Raw genomic sequence first — 18,399 nt, forward strand, 5'->3', positions numbered from 1 at the left:
CGATTCCCGGCCGGGGCGGCCACTTTTCTGATGGAGGCGAAAAGCAAAAACGCCCGTGTGTACGAGATTTCGGCGCACGTTAAAGATCCCCAGGTGGTCAAAATTAATCCGGAGCCCTCCACTACGGCGCGCCTCATCCCCTGCGTTGCGTCGGCGCGTTAAACCCTACAATCAAATCAACATTGCGGAGGCCGGTGGGGGCGTTGTTTCGACCGCGCCGCCGCCGGAGCTAAACGGCTGAGCTGCCTGGAGGTGCTAGGCCTACCGTTTCGGCGGAAATTTGATGACCGCTTTCAATGAAACTCCTGATGGCGACTTCTATGGCGATTCCGGGCTATATTATAGCTGCCTTTCCCGTGTGTGAAACTTTATTTTTGCCAACAGTGCCTTTCTGGGCAGCGGTTATGCCTGTAGCTGTGGCTACGTGCACCCGTTTTCGAATGCGCCGGTGCCCAGTCTCCGCTCACGGGGCCGCGCGCGTCAAGTGACGTCAAGGGCTTTTCACGAGCGCTGTCGGCGTCACTTGTTTTGGCTATCAAGGGCCGATGTCACGCTGATGTCCACTTGCTGAGTGCCGCTCCACGTACTGTTCCGTCAGCGCGATAAAAGAGAACCAATTAAAGTATGTTCTTCGCGTCGCAGGCCGCTCATATTTCAGCCAGGGTATTCTGTTGAGTAAAGGAAGCGAACTGTGCATTAATATTAACGCCGAAAATTGGTGCCAGTACCCTTTTAAGTCTGCTTACGTGCTTTGAAGGTGAAAACCTAGGGACTGCTATACTTCTTTACTGATACTTCGCGTTTTAAAGCAAAGCTTTACTACACTCGTCCAGCGGTGTCGCGGAGGATGCGCAAGGTGACCTTTTGAGCGGAGACACACCCCCTGCGACCCACCCCTGGAAGCGCGTGGCGTGATTCGCCGCGCCCGCTTTCGGAGCTGCGCACAAGTCGTCGCTTTCAGTCGTTCTGCTCATATGAGCGGCGGCCGCCGCCACAATAGCGGCCGATAAGCTGATCGGCAGTCGCCCACCCCCGCAGCCTCCCATGCATGCCCCGCTGGGTAGTCTCGGGCTACGTGACTCGTCTCGCGGCCGGCGAAGAGGAACGGTGGGTACGCCGTGAATGAACGCCGCGTTCGCCGTGCCTCCTTCTGTGAGCGTTGCACGGGACCGAACGGCTTTGAGCCGTGGTCGGCAATACAGCCACATCAAAGGTTAACCAAGCGAAACCAAGACTCAACCAAACTAAGGCAAGCCTTTTCTTTGCATATCCAAGGTTAGCTGAGCTAAGCCGCAGCCATTTTTTTTGTCTCTTTCTTTCATTTCGTTCAGTCGTCCTTTGTCGCGAATTATTCCGACAGGCAAACTGGCCGCAATTCACGCGGCAGCTTTTCCACAGTAAGAGCTCTTCTACACATTCACATTTTCTACTCACATGCCGTCACGTTCATCTGTCACGTGGTATATACACCCTTCGTTAAACTTTTCTGGGCCAATCCTAAGCCTCCTGGACCACGAAAAATATAAAAAAGCTTTATCTATATATTGGACAAAATTATTTTATGACATGAAGAAAGAAAGGTGTTTCCTCTAGCTTTCCGGCATAAAATTTTTCAGCCTCTCTCGGGACTTAAACTCGTACATTGAATGTTGTAGCGAAAGCTACATTACGCTACCTCGGGCAGTCTTCGCGGGGTGACCAGTTTTGCCCATGAGAGCTAGAGGTCAAACCACACCTCCTTCGCAAGCGCCCGCCACGGACCAGCGGCCCGATGGCGGGGAGAGATATTGGGTAGGGAAGAGAGAGGCGAGAAGGAGCACAGACATGCGGGAAAGCCGTGCCGCCTCGTGGCGGAGGAAGGCGAGGAGGCCACCGCCGCAGCGAGAAGCGCGCGCCACAAAGGAACCGCTGCACGTGGCCTCCTGGCCTTCCTTCGTGGCGCACCCTCGTCGCTGCGTCACGAAATGATTACTTCCACGGCCTAGCCAGGCAGTGAAGCTTTCGCCTTCAACTAGGGTTAACAAATGCTAAACCATAGCAATTTTTTGCTGCCTGCGCACTTTCGGCTTGGCCTGGAAAATTTTGACAAAGACTGTACCAGGCTAACTCTTGTTCCCCCTCTGGTAGCGTGCCGGGATAGCACAATGGTAACGCCCTTGGCTCCTGCTCTGGTGACTCGTGCTGAAATCTCACGTGAGCCTAAACATTATTATTTTTTTTCTCTTTACGCCGGCGGCCATTTTGGTTCTATTCAGGGAGGTGCCACAGCTGATTATGACGACCACGACACTCACTTTTGAGAGTGATGACACAAAGAAAGCTTTCGCTTACAAAAGTGTAATAACAGATGATAGAGGTGACATGTTTTGTTCTGTAAACATGTCACCTCTATTATCTGTCTCTCCTCTCTATGAATCTGTCATCCTCTGCCCCAACCCCCACACCAGCAGGCGTTCCGGTGTCCACCCCTAGGTGTGACAATTTACGCCTGCTGGTGGTCTTTCCTTTCCTTTTTCTTGACAATAAATTCATTCATTCACTTTAACTCTTTGAATGCTTGCAAACACAGCAATTCAGTGCACTGTATATCCTTTGAGGGAATTGGCCGGGAAGATTAAATCTAAATCGATAGCAGGCTCATTTTATTTATAGCGACAGATTGCTCATCTGCTGCGTAATACAGTTGTTCTACCAAAAGCACGTTTTATTAACTCCAAGAATACGACAAAGACATGCTGACTAATGACTCTACGCAGATCTCGCATTCCGCCGTGACTGCTTTGTATTACCTACCCTTGCGTCACGACGGAACCTGGATCTGCCTTAAGGCACATCTGCTACGAGTCCGAATTCAACTTCGGGGGTACTTACCTTGTAAACATCGTGTTTGTCTATAATGTTGTCGAAGCAAGTGTACAAGTCGTTCAGCAGGGAAACCACCTTAAAAAGAAAAAAAAAGCAAGAACAAAGTTTGAGGGCGCCAGGCTGTTTAAAATCAGGTTAGCCGGCGCACGAAGAAGGCCTTGGGCATAATTGCATCGCATCATGTCGCAGGCGCGCTGATTGGAGTCCGACTAATTGCTTTCGCTGCGGATTTTCAGTTTGGAGGGAATAATTCGCCGTACGACGTGTTAGCACCCCAACAGATATAATCCCTTCACTAACAAATTGCTGCTCTCTGCTCTGCACAGGCGACAAAAAAAAAAAAAAAAGCCCTCCACGCCTCTACATTTAATTACGCATTGTTGTTTCTATCCCAAAGAAGGAGTAGCTAAGCTCTTTTTGCGACATGCGTTGCACTGAAAAACTGTAGCCGCAAGTAAAGCGTTAAGTGACATCACACGCGCTCACATTAACAGTTACCGAAATTTTCGGCGTACTCGGAGCTCGTCGTAAGTTTAAGAGATTTCGCGTTTCCTTTGCTTGTTTTGATTCCTATTACAGCTGAGGAGACATTCGAAGGCCAGGCCTTTCATTTGCCTTAATGTAAAAGCGGAACAGATAGGGTTGAGACCTCCGGGGGAAAAAAACCTATGTGAGCTTGGTAAAACCATTCTTTAGAAGCTTGGCTGTAATCTAACGAGGATAGTACTTGAGGCCGCTAGGGCTGGGTACTTATTTCTGCTTTGTGGCTGGTTGTTTATCGCGTGAAGCCGCGAGACACGTATCACAATGGCGCAAATTATTCATAGTCACTGAATCACCAGGCGTTATTGCATTTCATCACGACGGTGCTGATCACTCATGATTTTTACGTACCACCGCCAACCCTGGAATTTCTGCTGCACAATCTGGATTAAACTATCGCTTTAAAAGACACGTATATGATTTACCAAGCGTGCGTCAATCTAGCGGGTTTTGAACGAGTCTTAGTTCCCCACGTTCGCAGATCCCACGTGGGACTAAGGTTGAGTGCGCTACTTCGGGAGGGGCGAACACGTGAACACGCGAACACGTGAACACGTGAATTCATGTCACTTTGTACATGCCTGAAAAATATTCTGAGATTGATGAAAATGTGTGCGTTATTATTTCATACCCTCGTACTAAAACAGGATGTCATCATTGATAAAAATCGTTCAGCAGCGCCATTTTTTTAAAAAAAAACGACATCTAGTAATAGCCCCCAGGTTCAGTTGATTGTGCAAAACGGCGCAGCCTGGAGTATAAAGGGTTGGGAGGCTCAGCGTTCACCTGCATTGGTGTGCTGTCAGCAGAGAGTGATGTGAATCCAACAATGTCGCTGAAGAATATGGTAACAGACTCGAATGCTTCCGGCTTCACGTGTGAGCCCTTTTTCAGTTCATCGGCAACGTACCTGTATCAGCGACCATCCAGAAAGAGCCATTCTTGGTATGACGTAGACAAACACGTTCGCGCTAAATAAGGCAGCAAATCAGAAGCGACTACCAATATTCAGCAAGTTTTTCGCAAGCACTCTAGACTGATTGAAGCTTTAGCTGTTGCCTAGAAAAGTTTATTTCGCTTGCCTATATTTAAAAAAAGTACATCAACTATCATTTCCTTACCATGCAATGTGTACCTAAAGGTTTATTTAGTTAAGCAGGTGTTACTGATAATTGGAGGTTTAGTACAGTTTTATGCGTAGCCTTGTAATTTAGCAAGTACAATTTCACAGGCTTTCCCACAGTGCGATATTTAGCGCATACAAGTACAATATTTGAATACAATCGAATAGAAATAGATATGTATATCAAGGAAAGAGGAGTTAAATTTAATCTAAGTTCTGTATGGTCAAGAATGCATTGTGCTGAAAATATGTTCGTAATTCGTTTTCTAGTATCCCGCGAAAGCCACTGCTCAGCCAATACATATTTACCGTATTTACTCGCGTAATGATCGTACTTTTTTTTTTCCAAATATATGATGCAAATTTAGGGGTGCGATCATCACGCGAGGTAAATTTTTCGGGAAAAAGTTTCAGCGCAGAAAATGCGAGTTGCAGGTCATGATGTTTATGATACGCCTAATGAACATAATAAACATAACAAATAAAAACATAATAAAAACTCCATTGACCACCGAATCACCACCGAGTGATGCAAAATGCAGTGTTTTCATTACGGAACGCGCCGAAATTACGGAATTACGGAACGCGCCGGAACGAGTTTACTGTGAGGTGAGAACAGGTCGACCAATAAGTGGCTGCTGCTGTCACAGAGCGGGACATCAAGACACGGCTGCCGATGCAGCAAGCCAAACGCATTTTTTTTTTATGTTTTGTGAGTACATTAAGTGCATTTACTGAGTTTCTTCCGCACCAATAATGAACTCATGCTCGCTTGCCGATATCACTAATATCATCAAGGCCGCGGCAATAACGTAGCCATGTCCGCTATGAAAGAGGAAGAAATTAACGTAAACAGGACCATCGTCGTCTAGACTTGGCACACAACGACATATGGCTGCGGCAAGTTTAGGGTGCGATCATTGCGCGGGAAATAAAAAAAAAGTCATATTTTGACGACGAACTTCAGGGGTGCGATCATTACGCGAGTGCGATCCTTATGCGAGTAAATACGGTATATCAGTTTCCTTGAGTTTTAGTTTCCTTACCGGGGGAGCAGCTGATATAGCAGTTCATCGGTACGCTTTTTTTCTTCCAGCAGAGACTGGGTTTTCTCTTCAACCAGAGATTCCAGGTTGTTGGCGTACTGCTCCATTCGCTGGAGCAAGTTGTCGAAAAAGTTCTTGCTGGACAGACCCCTGCAAGAGACGCGGAGCGCTCCAGATCACCGCGATCCCCCGATCCTTGAACTCGAGCCGCCAGAACTTTGTTTCTGTATCTTACTTTGGGGAGGGCGTGTTATAGTCTAAAGTGTGCATGTCAATGTTACTCTGAAAAAAAAAAAAAAATTCCCGGGCTATCTCCGCTAATGTGAAACCTGGTGAAGTATGCAGTGAAACCTGGGCGAAGTACGCAGTGTATAAGTGTATTTTTGGCGCCTTGGCGTTTTTGCCAATGGAGATGAAACCATTGGGGGTAGAGGTATACAGCTTTGCTGCAACAGACTCTTGCCTTTGAAGCACGAAGCTCTTAGTGCGAGGCGTAAAGGAGAGTCCCGGTGTTTTAGTACCGTGAATACATGAGACGAATGACGATTACGACGACGACGATGACAGGAGACGCTAACAGCCCCAGTGTAAGGGGCTTCGCCCTAAAAAAGAATGTTGTGTAAACTTTGATACGCTGAGAAGGATTCAAGGTCAAGCAAGGTCAAGCAACAATATAAGTTATATAACATATTTTAGTTTGTTTCTTCTTTTTTTAGAAAGTCTAACTTCTAAGAGCTGCTTGTTTTCTTCTGTATTTATAAATTTTTCCGACATGACGACTTTATTGGGCACTAATTCTATTTAAAGAAGACCTATTTTTCCACACTGGCCGGAAAAGTTGTTTTTAATGGGGTTTAACGCGCCGAAGCTACACGTTATGAGGCGCGCTGTAGTGGAGGGCTCCCAATTAATTTTGACCATTTGGGATCCTTAACGTGCTCCGAAATCTCAAACACACTGCCGTTTTTGCTTTTCACCTCCATCAGAAACAAGGCCGCCGCGGCTGGGAAACAAACCCCCGTCCTTCGATTCAGAAGCACAACGCCTTACCCACGTAGCCGTCGCGGCGGGTACTACTTTTATTTGTGAATTCAAGCCCATAAATATACGTATATGTCTTCACCTCGCGTTGAGTGAAAGGAAATACTGTCATTAAGGTCACCCGTCTGTAAACGTAAAGCCTGTCACCTGCCTATTCATGTACTGTCTGCCCGGTTCGTGTCTTTATAAGGCCTTTCTGTCCCATTTTTTCTCCTACAAAAGGTCCTTATAGATGACTGCCCACGGATGCAAAAGACCCGATGTTTTTAACAAAGGACCTCATCTGTCTGCCATTCTTCCTCTTGTAATCGTATCACGAAGCCATAGTCTGCTTCAGAAACCGTCACGTGGTGAGGGAAGGTGATCTCGGAGAAATATCTCGGGCGTGAGGCACAGACCCAGACGGAAGAGAGAGAGGGAGAGGGAGAAGAATGAAAGGAATAAAATAAACGTCGGAAGAAACCACGTTCTAAGCGTCGATCGAGATTAATGGCTCCTCATGCTGAAATTTCTGCACCCAGCTGTAAAGCTGAATTGTGATCGAGAAGACGTTCGCTCATCTGCTCGCGTCAAACGTTTATTGATTGCGGCTTTAACGTCGGCACGCATGACACACTTACTTCCCTATCGCTACGTGGCAGCCGTGACAAGAAATTCTATTCCTCGTGAAACTATGGCCGCAGGAGGCGATCGTCTTTCCCGATGCATGTGCCGAGGGCTTTTTGGTGGCGTTTCGCTTTTCACGAGCCCGACGACAAGCTCCGTCTAATTACGCTCGTCAAAACTGTCTCCGCCGACCCAATGACATACAAAGAAATTATGGCCTAGGCTTGACTGAAACATGGTGTACAGACCTGGGAAATCAAATCCGCTTCTCTCATCGGAGGCCTGAAACGAGTTTCCGGAAGTTTAGGCGGGCGCGAAATTTGTCGAAGCCTCTCCTGTCGGACGTTGTTTCCAGACGTGATGAGAAGCAAAGATAAAGCAATAAATACAAGACGGGGTTGATAACAGGATGAAGTCTTAACGTCCGTGGGAAGTTAGAGAACATTGCGCGTGTACTTGTCACAAGCTCGGCAAACACCCTACAATGAGCATCGTACAACTGTCTTGCTTGCTTTCTCGCGGCCTGCATGGATTATCTTTTCGACTCCGCGCCCAGTATAAGCCTGCGTCCCGCTTACCTTCTAGTGAGCAAAGAAACTCAGCAAAATTTCGCGTTGGCAAAACTGCAGAAAAAAACTTTGGACGGGCGTAACGGCTACGTAGGGAGGGTTTGACTTTTGCCCCAAACCTAGACGGTACGTCTTTCTTTATCATTTTAGTACAGGACGCGTGGCATGTAGGCGGTTATATTTTAAAACATTTATTCCTAGAAAATTTACAACACCAGCAGCATAGGACGCAGGATGATTTATCATTATCAGCGTCACCATCGTTGTCGTCGCAATCATCACCATCACCGTCATTAACTTGTTTATGTCTTCTGCAGCACGAAAGCTTCTGCCAACTTCTAGCGTGAGTTTCACAAGTCGATTTTTTGCTACCAAGTTTTCCTATACCCCTCCCTTGTTCTGCCCATATGTCGTTTGCGATACATGAACATTAATAAATGCAGTAATAATTTAAACGTTTCAGTGTGTTGATAAAAAACGGAATAAATGAATTGTTATCAGGTCTTGAAATTAACGCTGCAATGGTTTACCAATTCATTGTAGGAAGTCATGACTGGAATATTACTGCGGAAATGGCCACAGCTGCCCACAGCGTATCCGCGTCACTTGGAGTGTGCTAGGACTAACTATTGCAGAAACAATACCTTCTTAACTTTAAACTCTGACTAAACGGGAGATGGCCTGAATGAGCAGATATAGAACAGATATTCAATGGTTCAAAGTTCACATAGATCATGCCATCATTACGATATTTTGGGGTAAAAAAAATGTGCCGTGATTTACTGCTGCATGTGTCTCCTTTCAATTTCATACGGCTCTTTTTACTCTCTCCGGCTTCTTTTGCTTGTAACGAGGAGGAAGCAGGAGCAGCTGCGGCACTTGGCTGCTCCGTACTTCGCCGTGTACGGTGATATGCCTGAGATATTTCTTTTTCCTCTACGTCACTCATCACTGTTTTCAACGTTAAGTCTAGGCGAACACACTCTTGGAGTATGATAATGACCACCCCATTTTCTCTAGCTATTAATGTGAACCCAACGCACAAAGCGGGTGGCGGGCGGGTAATTGATTGCTCGAAAGCTTCGGCTAAATTAGCTTAGTTATACCGGCTAAACTACGAAGCGGACTAACAAACCCAAGCAAACTTTACTGAGTTGAAGGTAAAATAAATTAAACGTTTGTTTTTTTTTCAGTTACAACCGGGCCTTTTTTCGCAGGAATAATTGCGGGTATCCCAGCAGTATAACCTTAACCATACCGAACTGAATTTAGCTGAATTACGGCGTAGCGAACTGATATAACTGAGCCACCTGTCTCCGCGGGGATCGTATAAATCAACACCTTTACGGCTCAACTACGTCGAAGTGAACTCAAATAACTAAGCCTATTTGTCCATGCGAATACACCTTATCGAATATGAATTCACCTCAACCACAAAAAAGTTGGCTAAAAATAACTAAGCCTACTGTCTCAGTGGGGACAGTAGAAATCAATACCTTTCAGCGGGGAATCAGCAGAGGAAGGGGGAGGGGCGCTCACTTGGTAACCTTCTTCACGGCGTGCCTGACTTCGGCGGCGGTGGGTCTGTCCGTGGGCGACTCTGCCCAGCAGATGCGCATGAGCCGCAGCACGTCGGCGGGACACTCGTCAGGCGACACCTCGGGCCGGAAGGGGGGAGTGGTGCCCATCTTGACGCGGTCGAGGATCTCTGCGCGCGTGCACAAAGGGCGACAATGCCGACAGCAGGCCGCTTTCTCTTTCGCTCACGCCAGCGGTGTTTCCTCCATTTACTTTGTACTACGCCGATCGGCATCTCAGTCTCCGATTGGCATCGTAGTTTTGCGCACTGGACCCTTCCATGAAAAACAGATTTGGGATGTACCAGCTGCCAATAAAATATATTTTGTGAACAGCTTAAAATAAATCGCGAGCACTGCTTGTGCAGGGCATTACGGAAATCGAGCCTAAGTTGTCATTCATGCCGGTGCAGCAGCTTATGCGGTGGTCTATTCGCCCCGCAACGGGTCTGTCATTTAAAAAAATTCTGTTTCTGCGTTTAAGACTACTGTGCCAATGCTTTTTTTTTTTCTCGGAGTGATACACACACAGGAGTGGAATGTCGCTTAACACTGGAGCTCGCTAAAAAAGAGTCACCCACTTGAACAGCCTCGCAGTTGCTCGGTTTTGTAGCTAGGCTTCTTGAACAAGGAGAATAGACTGTACGACTAGGTAAATGGAACTGATTTACGAGGCCTACTTTGGTGCTCTTAAAGAACATTCTTCCGCGTTCAATATTAAGCCAGGACCGAGTAGGTTTCTAGTAGAGGAACGCTGATTGCCCTGATATTTCTTCGCGGAGGTATGTTCCAATTTACAAAAGAGACCATGAAGACAATGCGCAATTTTGCTATTTTAAAGACTCGGCCGCTTGTACCTCACTGCAATTTTGTTCGACGGGAAACATTGCTGCTATCAGCTATCACCCAGAAATTAGTGTCCAAATGTGAGGGTTTAAAATTAATCGCTTACTAAGCCATTATACGACGTAGCGAGAAGCCTGTGTCGCATTCGATAGTACGCTGAATTGCCGCCATCGTGAATAAACCGGAAGTTTGGAATTGCTGATCAAACGCAGTGAAACATAGCATATGTTTTAGCTTGTAGTACCTTACGTCGCGTAACAACATAATCAAATTTTCTTCTTGTTTCTGGCGATGGAAGGGAGTAGGATATAGCCGCGTGACCTCGCCTGAATCCTCAGTTCCTCGTGAAAAAGTGGCGGGCGCGATTTGTTAATTTATCTTCCTGCTTCGAAAAGCGATGCATCTGTTGTGATGGCCACTTAATAGATAGTGTAGCGTCACCACATACCCTAAATCCGCTCGTAACGGTTGCCTCTGATTCATGGTGCTTTTTAATGGGTAGCATTCTTTGCCGAGTACCCCCACAGCTAGGACCGTGTAACGCCCTGCATTTCCACAAAAATGCAGATATCGCGGAAGTTCCACCTGTAATCGCTATAATGGCGTACATGGAGATAACTGGTCGCACGAAATTTTGAAAAACTGAAAAATAAGAAAAATATAAAATAATTACGAAAAGTGCCGAACCGTGTAACGCCCAACATTTCAAAAATAATACAGATTATGGGAAAGTTCCAAATGTAATTGTTATAATAACTTAAATGGAGATAATTGGTCGAACAAAATTTTGAACAAATCATAAATAACAAAAATAGGAACAAATACGGAAAATGGCAAACCGTATAACGACCAGCATTTCAACAATGTGCAGATTTTGGGGAAGTTTCACCTGTAATCTTTACGTTAGCGTAAATTAGATAATTGGTGCAAAGAAATTTTGAAACACTGAAAAAATAAGAAAAATATAAAAAAAATTATAGAAAATGGCTACCCGTGCAAAGTCCTGCATTTCCACAATAACGCAGCCATCCCGAAAGTTCCAAATGCAGTCGTCATAAACAGCGTGGATGTTGATAATTGGTGGAACAAAATTTTGAAAAACTAAAAAAAAAATTAAGCAATTACGAGAAAATGGCAATCCGTATAACACCCTGCATTTCCACAATAATGCAGATATCGCGAATGTTCCACTTCGAATCGTTATAATAGCGTAAATGGAGATAATTTCTCGGACAGGATTATTCTACAGCCGCTTCTTAAAAATGGCGTTCGTAACGAAATAAAACGAAATAACGAGGCCTAAAACGAAATAACGAGGCAGGAAATCTAAAAATGATGGGCGTAACGGTCTCCCTCGATGCTGGAGCATGTTTGCTCTCAGCCACACTGCGTGCAATCGCCGTTGCTCGGCTTGCACCTCAACCAGCCAAAGCTCTGGCCGGATAGATCCCTGTCACGGGAGACTGAATACGGGATTACTCCTAAACCCCAAACGGCTGAAGCACGTGGACCGGTGAGCCCACAATCCCACTGACAGGCGTGGTCGCTCTGGAACTCCCCAGACGTGGCATTCCTTCCCCTGCGTTCTCCCTCTCCCGATTCGCTGCTAGGTCTACTCGGAGAGTCTTAGAACTGACAGGTTGCCATTTCTAGTTTAGGAGGGGGGGTTAGTGCAGCTAGTTTCGGAACTATTTTCTCGCTTCATCGCCCTGCTTACTTTTTGTACGGTTGAGAGTCGTCAAACGTTTTTGAAAAACGCGTTTTAAATCAAAAATTAACGTTGGGCAATCAATGTCACTTATTGACTGCGATAGAAGCGGGATGTTTCCTTAACGATTCTAATGGCGGATACACTGGTCGGCTACGCTTGTTTTCTACAGCGTGGAGGTGTGAAGGTTAAAGGCTTGTAGGAAGTTATCGAGTGTATATTTTTGATTAGGTATTGGTATTCTGACTCTTATTTAAGGCGTTCTGTCAGGCGTTCTGGGCCTACTTTCCAAAATTATTGCATTCGTTTTCACATAAAGCTCTTGTAAAGATGAACAGATGAGAACATACCTGTTGCAGTAAGTGCTGATGATTGATTGATTGATTGATTGATTGATTGTATGATTGATTGATTGATTGCACTACTGGCGTGCTTTACGAGTTGAGCAAATCCGACTCCTGGCATGCCACATCTACCTGCCACTTTGATTGCTCGGAATATAGTGAAAAATAATCTATATCTAAGCGGGTGGGCAAAGATTTAAGAAAATTCTCGCTTGTTTTCGCTAAATGTAAACGCAAAATCAGGTATTCAGGTACTATCGGCTTCCTTCCGTATGCTATAGCGGAGTATAAATCTGCCTTTGGTGGGATTGCTGGCAGCTGACCATCACATTTGGGCGTGCAGAGGGCTAAAACGTTGCGCGCATTCACAGTAGCACTAAGATTGCAGCTCGATAATGAAACAATGTGGCCTCGAAAACCTTAAAAAATGACGATAAAAAAAGCTTCGCAGTCAGAGAAGCAGGAAGTCACCAACAACTCTAGTTAAGCCACAACATCCGAGAAAAGATACAAAAATATTCAATTTCCAGGGGGTGACCACGTTGTACCGCCGTTGCGCATGCGCCGTTACAAATGTATCCAAGTATCTGTTCCCAGATTGGGGAGCAAGCGGACAAGCCGATAACACTCAGAGTCAAACTTCGCGTACTACAGAGCGCTTGGCGTAGTCTACGTATCAGTAGAAACTTTGTTGTAAACAGAGCCTCCCTAGAGATGGGCTCCTAGAATGTGGGAGACTGGTGCACTCTCAGTTCGGACGCAGCCATCGCAACAACGAAAGTAACTTGGCGGATAATGGCTGGCACTTGTGCACTGTTTATCGACGCACGGCCCGTGTGTGGGAGAACTTCGTGACGGGAAGCACGCAGCCTTCTAAATATGGGGCGCTGTGTAGCTCTGCCGCGCTGAGTATAGTGTCGCCCTCGAAACGTGCTGATATGAGGACCCACTTGAACACCCGCGTTGGCAAGGGGCGATGTGTGCCTGGGAGGCTCAGGCCAGAGCGGTTGATTTGAACAGGTGATCAAGCTTCCCAGATAATTACACGCATAATGCCGATTACTATTACGCATACAAACATGGCCGCCTGACCTTTGGGGTACCACTCACGCGACTAGGGAGGGCACTGCCCTGAAAACATTGCGCAATGCACGTTTTTCCTTTACACAAGTCGCGTAAAGGTTTACCTGTATTTTAGAGGTGTTATTTGCGGTATGAGTAAATATACGACGAGAGTAATATATATCGCATGATGACTGCAGACCAACCGGGCAGTTTTATACGGAACTAGTCTGTTGCACAGCCAGAATCGCCTTTGATCTTGTAGCGGATAGCTTACCTGACAGATTGCTGGCGTGAACATTTATGCGAGGCCAATACATTTTTGTTATATAATCTTTGTTAACGAAAGGGGATACATGGAAGAGTGATTGGCCGTACGGAGACATCAGGATCGCGCGTGTTGCGCAGATTAATCCGCACTGTAACGTCAGGGAGCGCTTCTATGCATTCTCGGAAGGTAACATCACCGCACCGCGACGCAAACATCGCGTGGGACCGTTTATGGAATGAGAGAGCTGAAGTCAGTTTGAAGGCGCTCCGTAGAGGAGCTGTACCAAAAAATTTAGGCCCGCTGGGGATTCTCACGTTCAGTGAAATTTCGGCGCAGGTCGTATTAGTTTTTCGCTGTTCATTTCAATCAGAACAGCGGCGGCCGCTACCGGGATCGACCCTACGCCCTTGGGCTCATCTGCGCAGCACCCTTGGGACCGCCGCGGCAGGTAGGATGAATGCAAAACTTGCTGCCGAGAATTGCGCTTCATGGGGGTCGTATGCCCAGAGCCATGCGCAGTTTGTCTCAGAAAGTTATTCATCCGTACAGAAGGCAACGCACAACTAGAGCCACAACAGGTCATGCGGGATTCGCGCCAAATTAGATTGCTGCTTTAGCTTAGTTTTCCGGTGTACGCTTAAGAAACCCGGAAAAAAAGGTGCCGATAAAATAGGAAGAATGCAGCTGGAGGGTTGTGAAAGGGCGAACTGCATTTCGTTTGGGCAATTCCTTTCTACAACAACGGGGGAAAATGGAAGAAGGCGAGGACAGGGGCGGTGTACGTGAGCGCGCTTCCAGCTGGCAACGACCTCATTAATAGCAACCGCAAACAATCACCCTCTCCGTCCGTATTCAAACAAAGGCGCGTTATTTACGAGGGTTTGCGGCTCGCGCAGCCCACGTGCGACCTACAGCGTAGTGCGGCGCCTGTGTTTGGCCATATTCAGAAGTTGTGCCGCACCATTCATGCTGGGATTGAGTACTGGCCTTGGAAGGGACGTCAGTGATGTCCACGGGCCGGAACTCGTGCGGAGATTGGAGTTTTAAAGATCTTACACCGGTAAAGGCTGTAAAACCGAAGAAGTTGTTTGTACAATACTAATCCCTCAGCTGGGAAACTTTCGTTTGCATTAACGCCAAATTCATTTCGAGTTTTCTGTGGCGACCATCTGTCCTTTGGTAATTAATTTATTTCTGGTAATATTTACACGCCTGATTCATTAGCGCGCTCGTGCATGTTGTTTACCGTTAAATGCGACGAGGGATTTTAACTTCGCTGTACTTATTCCGGCCCTTCAGTCAGTTCCACTCAAGCAGATTACAAAAAAAAAAAAAAAAAGCAATCGCGACAACTTCACGTCTGAGGGTTTGGTTGCACTGATAACATTAGCCAGTGCGCTCCCAATATGTATTATTGCAAGCTTGAACAATGTGTCGGGTTATTTGAGTAGATCATAATGTTCAAATAACAAAATAATGTAACTCTTCGTTCTATGTTCTCTTTTTGATGCGTTCATTAAGCTATATAAAAAGCATCTTCCTTAGAGGTACTCTGCAACGCTTCCGATAAATGTTTTCACTGTTTACTTCGAGTTTGGAAGCATTGTGAAATCTATAGTTATCGCCAGCACGGAGCGGCCCTGCGTGATTTTCTCGTCACAACAGATGCGCCTTACGTTCCTGTCTTGCTTTTGTAGTGATTTTTTCCACGTGGCTACCGGATTAGTTTATTGCTGCAACTGAAAAGAATCCGGCCAATAGCCGCTACACCGCTCTTATGACGTCATTCGAGCGATAGAAGAACGCCAAGACTGGGAAAAAGAGAAAAATCTTTTGAGCAAGTTTCAAAGTTATCTGATGGGCATAGACCAGCAATTTTCAGCTGAGGTAGTTTGTGATCCCTTTTTCGAAGTACCGGGTGTGCTTATTGACTGCGTTCTGAAAGTATTTAAGATTTAGAAAGAAGTTGAAACACGTGTTGCAGGGTCCCTTTAAGAGAGAAAGAGAATCAAAACGCGAAGCCTTCTCCCATGCAGCCTGAGTCAAAGTCAGAGTCCAAAATCCAAACTACTTCGACTGTGTCGAAAGGGCGCAATCGGATAGACGTCGGCTACAGAACGCAAGAAACCCAGGTTCGATTCTGACCACGGGAAGCCTTTTTCTTGGGGCGCCTGATGTGCCTTCGCTTATCATCATCGTCGTTTTGTGAGGCCCATTGTGTCAAGTTGGCTTTCCTGCAGGGAGTTTTCGCTTTTCGACGACATCAGTGAGGTATTGAAAGCTCCGCTTTAAATGAATTTTTCCTCAAGCCAGGTACAACATGTACACATGCGCGCCCCGAGCCCAAGGCACACACCAAAGCCAAAAATTAAAGCCGTTCCACTCAATGTGAAAGCTGTCGGAAGTGCAGAGCAGTGATTCGCCATGGTGGGTGGTGGCGCCGTCATCCGGTCACTGGTACCATTAATCACGCTATTCGCCGCCCTGTCTCAACTCCTCTCTTGACGAATACGCAATTCAAATTTTCCGCCTTCGCAGTGCTCGTGCGCCCCCTGCCTGAAACTGCGCCACAGGCAGTTCTGTTCTTTTTGTGCTTGCTTTAATTTCGTATGCTGGAGCTGTTTTGCGGCATTTCGAACGCGTCATTTTTTTCTTGCGCGGCCGCTTTTTACGATTACTATTGTAATAACCAACCCAACGAGCGTTCCCAACTAAACGAACGCGGGGGCTGCCGGTTATATACACAGATTTTGCCTGAAATGTACCTGGGGTTTTCTTTGCGCTAAACAACGGGGCGATGTGTGACAAGCGCTAGCGGTTCACGAGGTTCGAACGGTTATGACTATTTAAACCCCGTGGTTTTCGAAGCCTCAGCGTAACTCCCTGACCCAGGTATACTTGGGTTCGTTATCTCGCTGCGCCTCCTGATTACATCGATCTTTAGCGAGCTACGGCGACACGGCGAGTCCCTAAAATGCTCTGCACTTAAAACGTTCGCAACTGACCACAGCACGGAGAAATCAGCGGCATTGAGGGTACCGACGAGTGCGACTCCAGAAAGCCGTTAGTGGATGCATGCTGCAAACAGCCAGAATCGGCTCCAGCTTTGCTCACTTGAAAAGCAACTAGCGCCGGTCTTTTGGGGGTTTTGACACGACGCTGAGTTTAGCATCTTGGCTACGCGCATGCGTAGTGCGGCCTCCGCGGAAACGGTCCTTTTGTCGCTGCTGTCGTGTCTGTGCCACCTGGAGCTCGCTCGCTCGCTCGCTCACTCACTCACTCACTCACTCACTCACTCACTCACTCACTCACTCACTCACTCACTCACTCACTCACTCACTCACTCACTCACTCACTCACTCACTCACTCACTCACTCACTCACTCACTCACTCACTCACTCACTCACTCACTCACTCACTCACTCACTCACTTTCTCTTTCTCTTTCTCCCTTTCGCGGTGCACAGCGCGTAGCGGCACAGAATACAATTTTGTGTTTTTACAGCCTTTGTCACGATAGCACGGGAAATGGTTACGCTGGGTTTCATGCACTAGGCGTGCGAAATTGCCCATTTCTGTAACTGTATAAGGAATGAAGCAGTTTCATCTCTGTCTCTATCACCACCAGTAAACCGTCACCGGGGATCGGGATCATTCCTCATGGGGATATCTCTATGTTGCATATGTTGGCGTTTACATAATGCTATGATGTGATTTGGATCTCGTTTTGGAAGTTATCGCTAAACTTGATTTAGAAATGGATGTAATGCATTTTTGCTCTTAAAGCAACATCAAAACAGAGCAACCTGTTTTGATGTTTGGTACGTTTTTCCTTTCTACTATTTTAAATTGTGAAAGGCATCTTTGCGGTGATTTGTTGCATACCAATAACTACGCGTCAAAAAAAGAAATAACAAAAGAAAGAAACTAAGAAAGATGCCGAAAGGACCACGGCGGGAACAGGTGTCTCCAATTCGATCCTCTGCAACATCAAAGGCTACTTAAAATTAATGTTTGGAAGAGTAAAGGTATGTGGTGTTTGACATTTATGCTCGGAAAATCGTCCATCGAGCCGTTTGGCGTTATACCGAAGGCGCTCATTTTATATGGCATAAACTCGCCAATTCTTTTTTATTGCATCCAACATTTGCTTGGCCTTCCTACATGTGAGTAGGATGAAATTCTAAGCGAATCGAAATGGTCTTAAAAAGCGCAAGTACCTCCTTTCATTTTGTCAGTAAACGAGTTCAGTACCTATGAAAGAAAGACCTCGACTCAATGAAGGGTGCACCAACATCCGCCTTTTTTGTCTTTCTGAATGATTAAAGTCCTACATCAAACTCTTAGGAATGTGTTTTTTTTTTTCAACGTTTCAGCTTTAGTTCTATTCTGACCGTGAATCAAATGTATTTCTAATGTATATGCGCCGTATGTGGCTTGTTTGATTATGACAGCACCACCTTTGCTGTTGCTTCGAGTAGAATGTACCCCTTACTTATCGTATTCTGGACAGAACGCTGGCTAAAGTTGCGGACAAAGCCGAAAGAAATCAACAAGAAAAAGTCAAGAGAAAACCAGAAGAGATACCTTCAGGTTCCATGACTGCTCTTGTGCGGCCTATGCGCTCCAGCGACTCGTACGGCCCGGACCGTGTGATGACTTCTTGAAGGATTATGGCGAAAGCGTAGATGTCACCCTTCTGCGATGAGTGCAGCCTTGGATCCTTCATGCGGAGAAACTCGGGCGCGGTCCAGAACATGTTCCCTGCGAGGACACGTCATTGCAGATACTTCAGGGA

The 18,399-nt window shown here is 46.3% G+C and overlaps 1 protein-coding gene across 1 annotated transcript in view; it reads right to left on the reverse strand.

Moving 5' to 3' along the window:
• Window positions 1–18,399, reverse strand: part of LOC144180384 (atrial natriuretic peptide receptor 1-like) — a 44,757-nt gene that overhangs the window by 9,830 nt on the left and 16,528 nt on the right. Inside the window, exons 12-16 of the mRNA XM_077708745.1 lie at window positions 18,189–18,365; window positions 9,333–9,501; window positions 5,578–5,727; window positions 4,195–4,318; window positions 2,872–2,940 (exon numbers count right to left, since the gene is read on the reverse strand). Coding sequence (XP_077564871.1) covers window positions 2,872–2,940; window positions 4,195–4,318; window positions 5,578–5,727; window positions 9,333–9,501; window positions 18,189–18,365 — 689 coding nt within the window. The remainder of the gene's footprint in view (window positions 1–2,871; window positions 2,941–4,194; window positions 4,319–5,577; window positions 5,728–9,332; window positions 9,502–18,188; window positions 18,366–18,399) is intronic.

The sequence above is a fragment of the Haemaphysalis longicornis genome, unplaced genomic scaffold (genome assembly GCF_048455015.1).
Source record: "Haemaphysalis longicornis isolate Haplotype H1 unplaced genomic scaffold, Haemaphysalis longicornis Haplotype H1 scaffold_4, whole genome shotgun sequence".
Taxonomy (NCBI): domain Eukaryota; kingdom Metazoa; phylum Arthropoda; class Arachnida; order Ixodida; family Ixodidae; genus Haemaphysalis; species Haemaphysalis longicornis.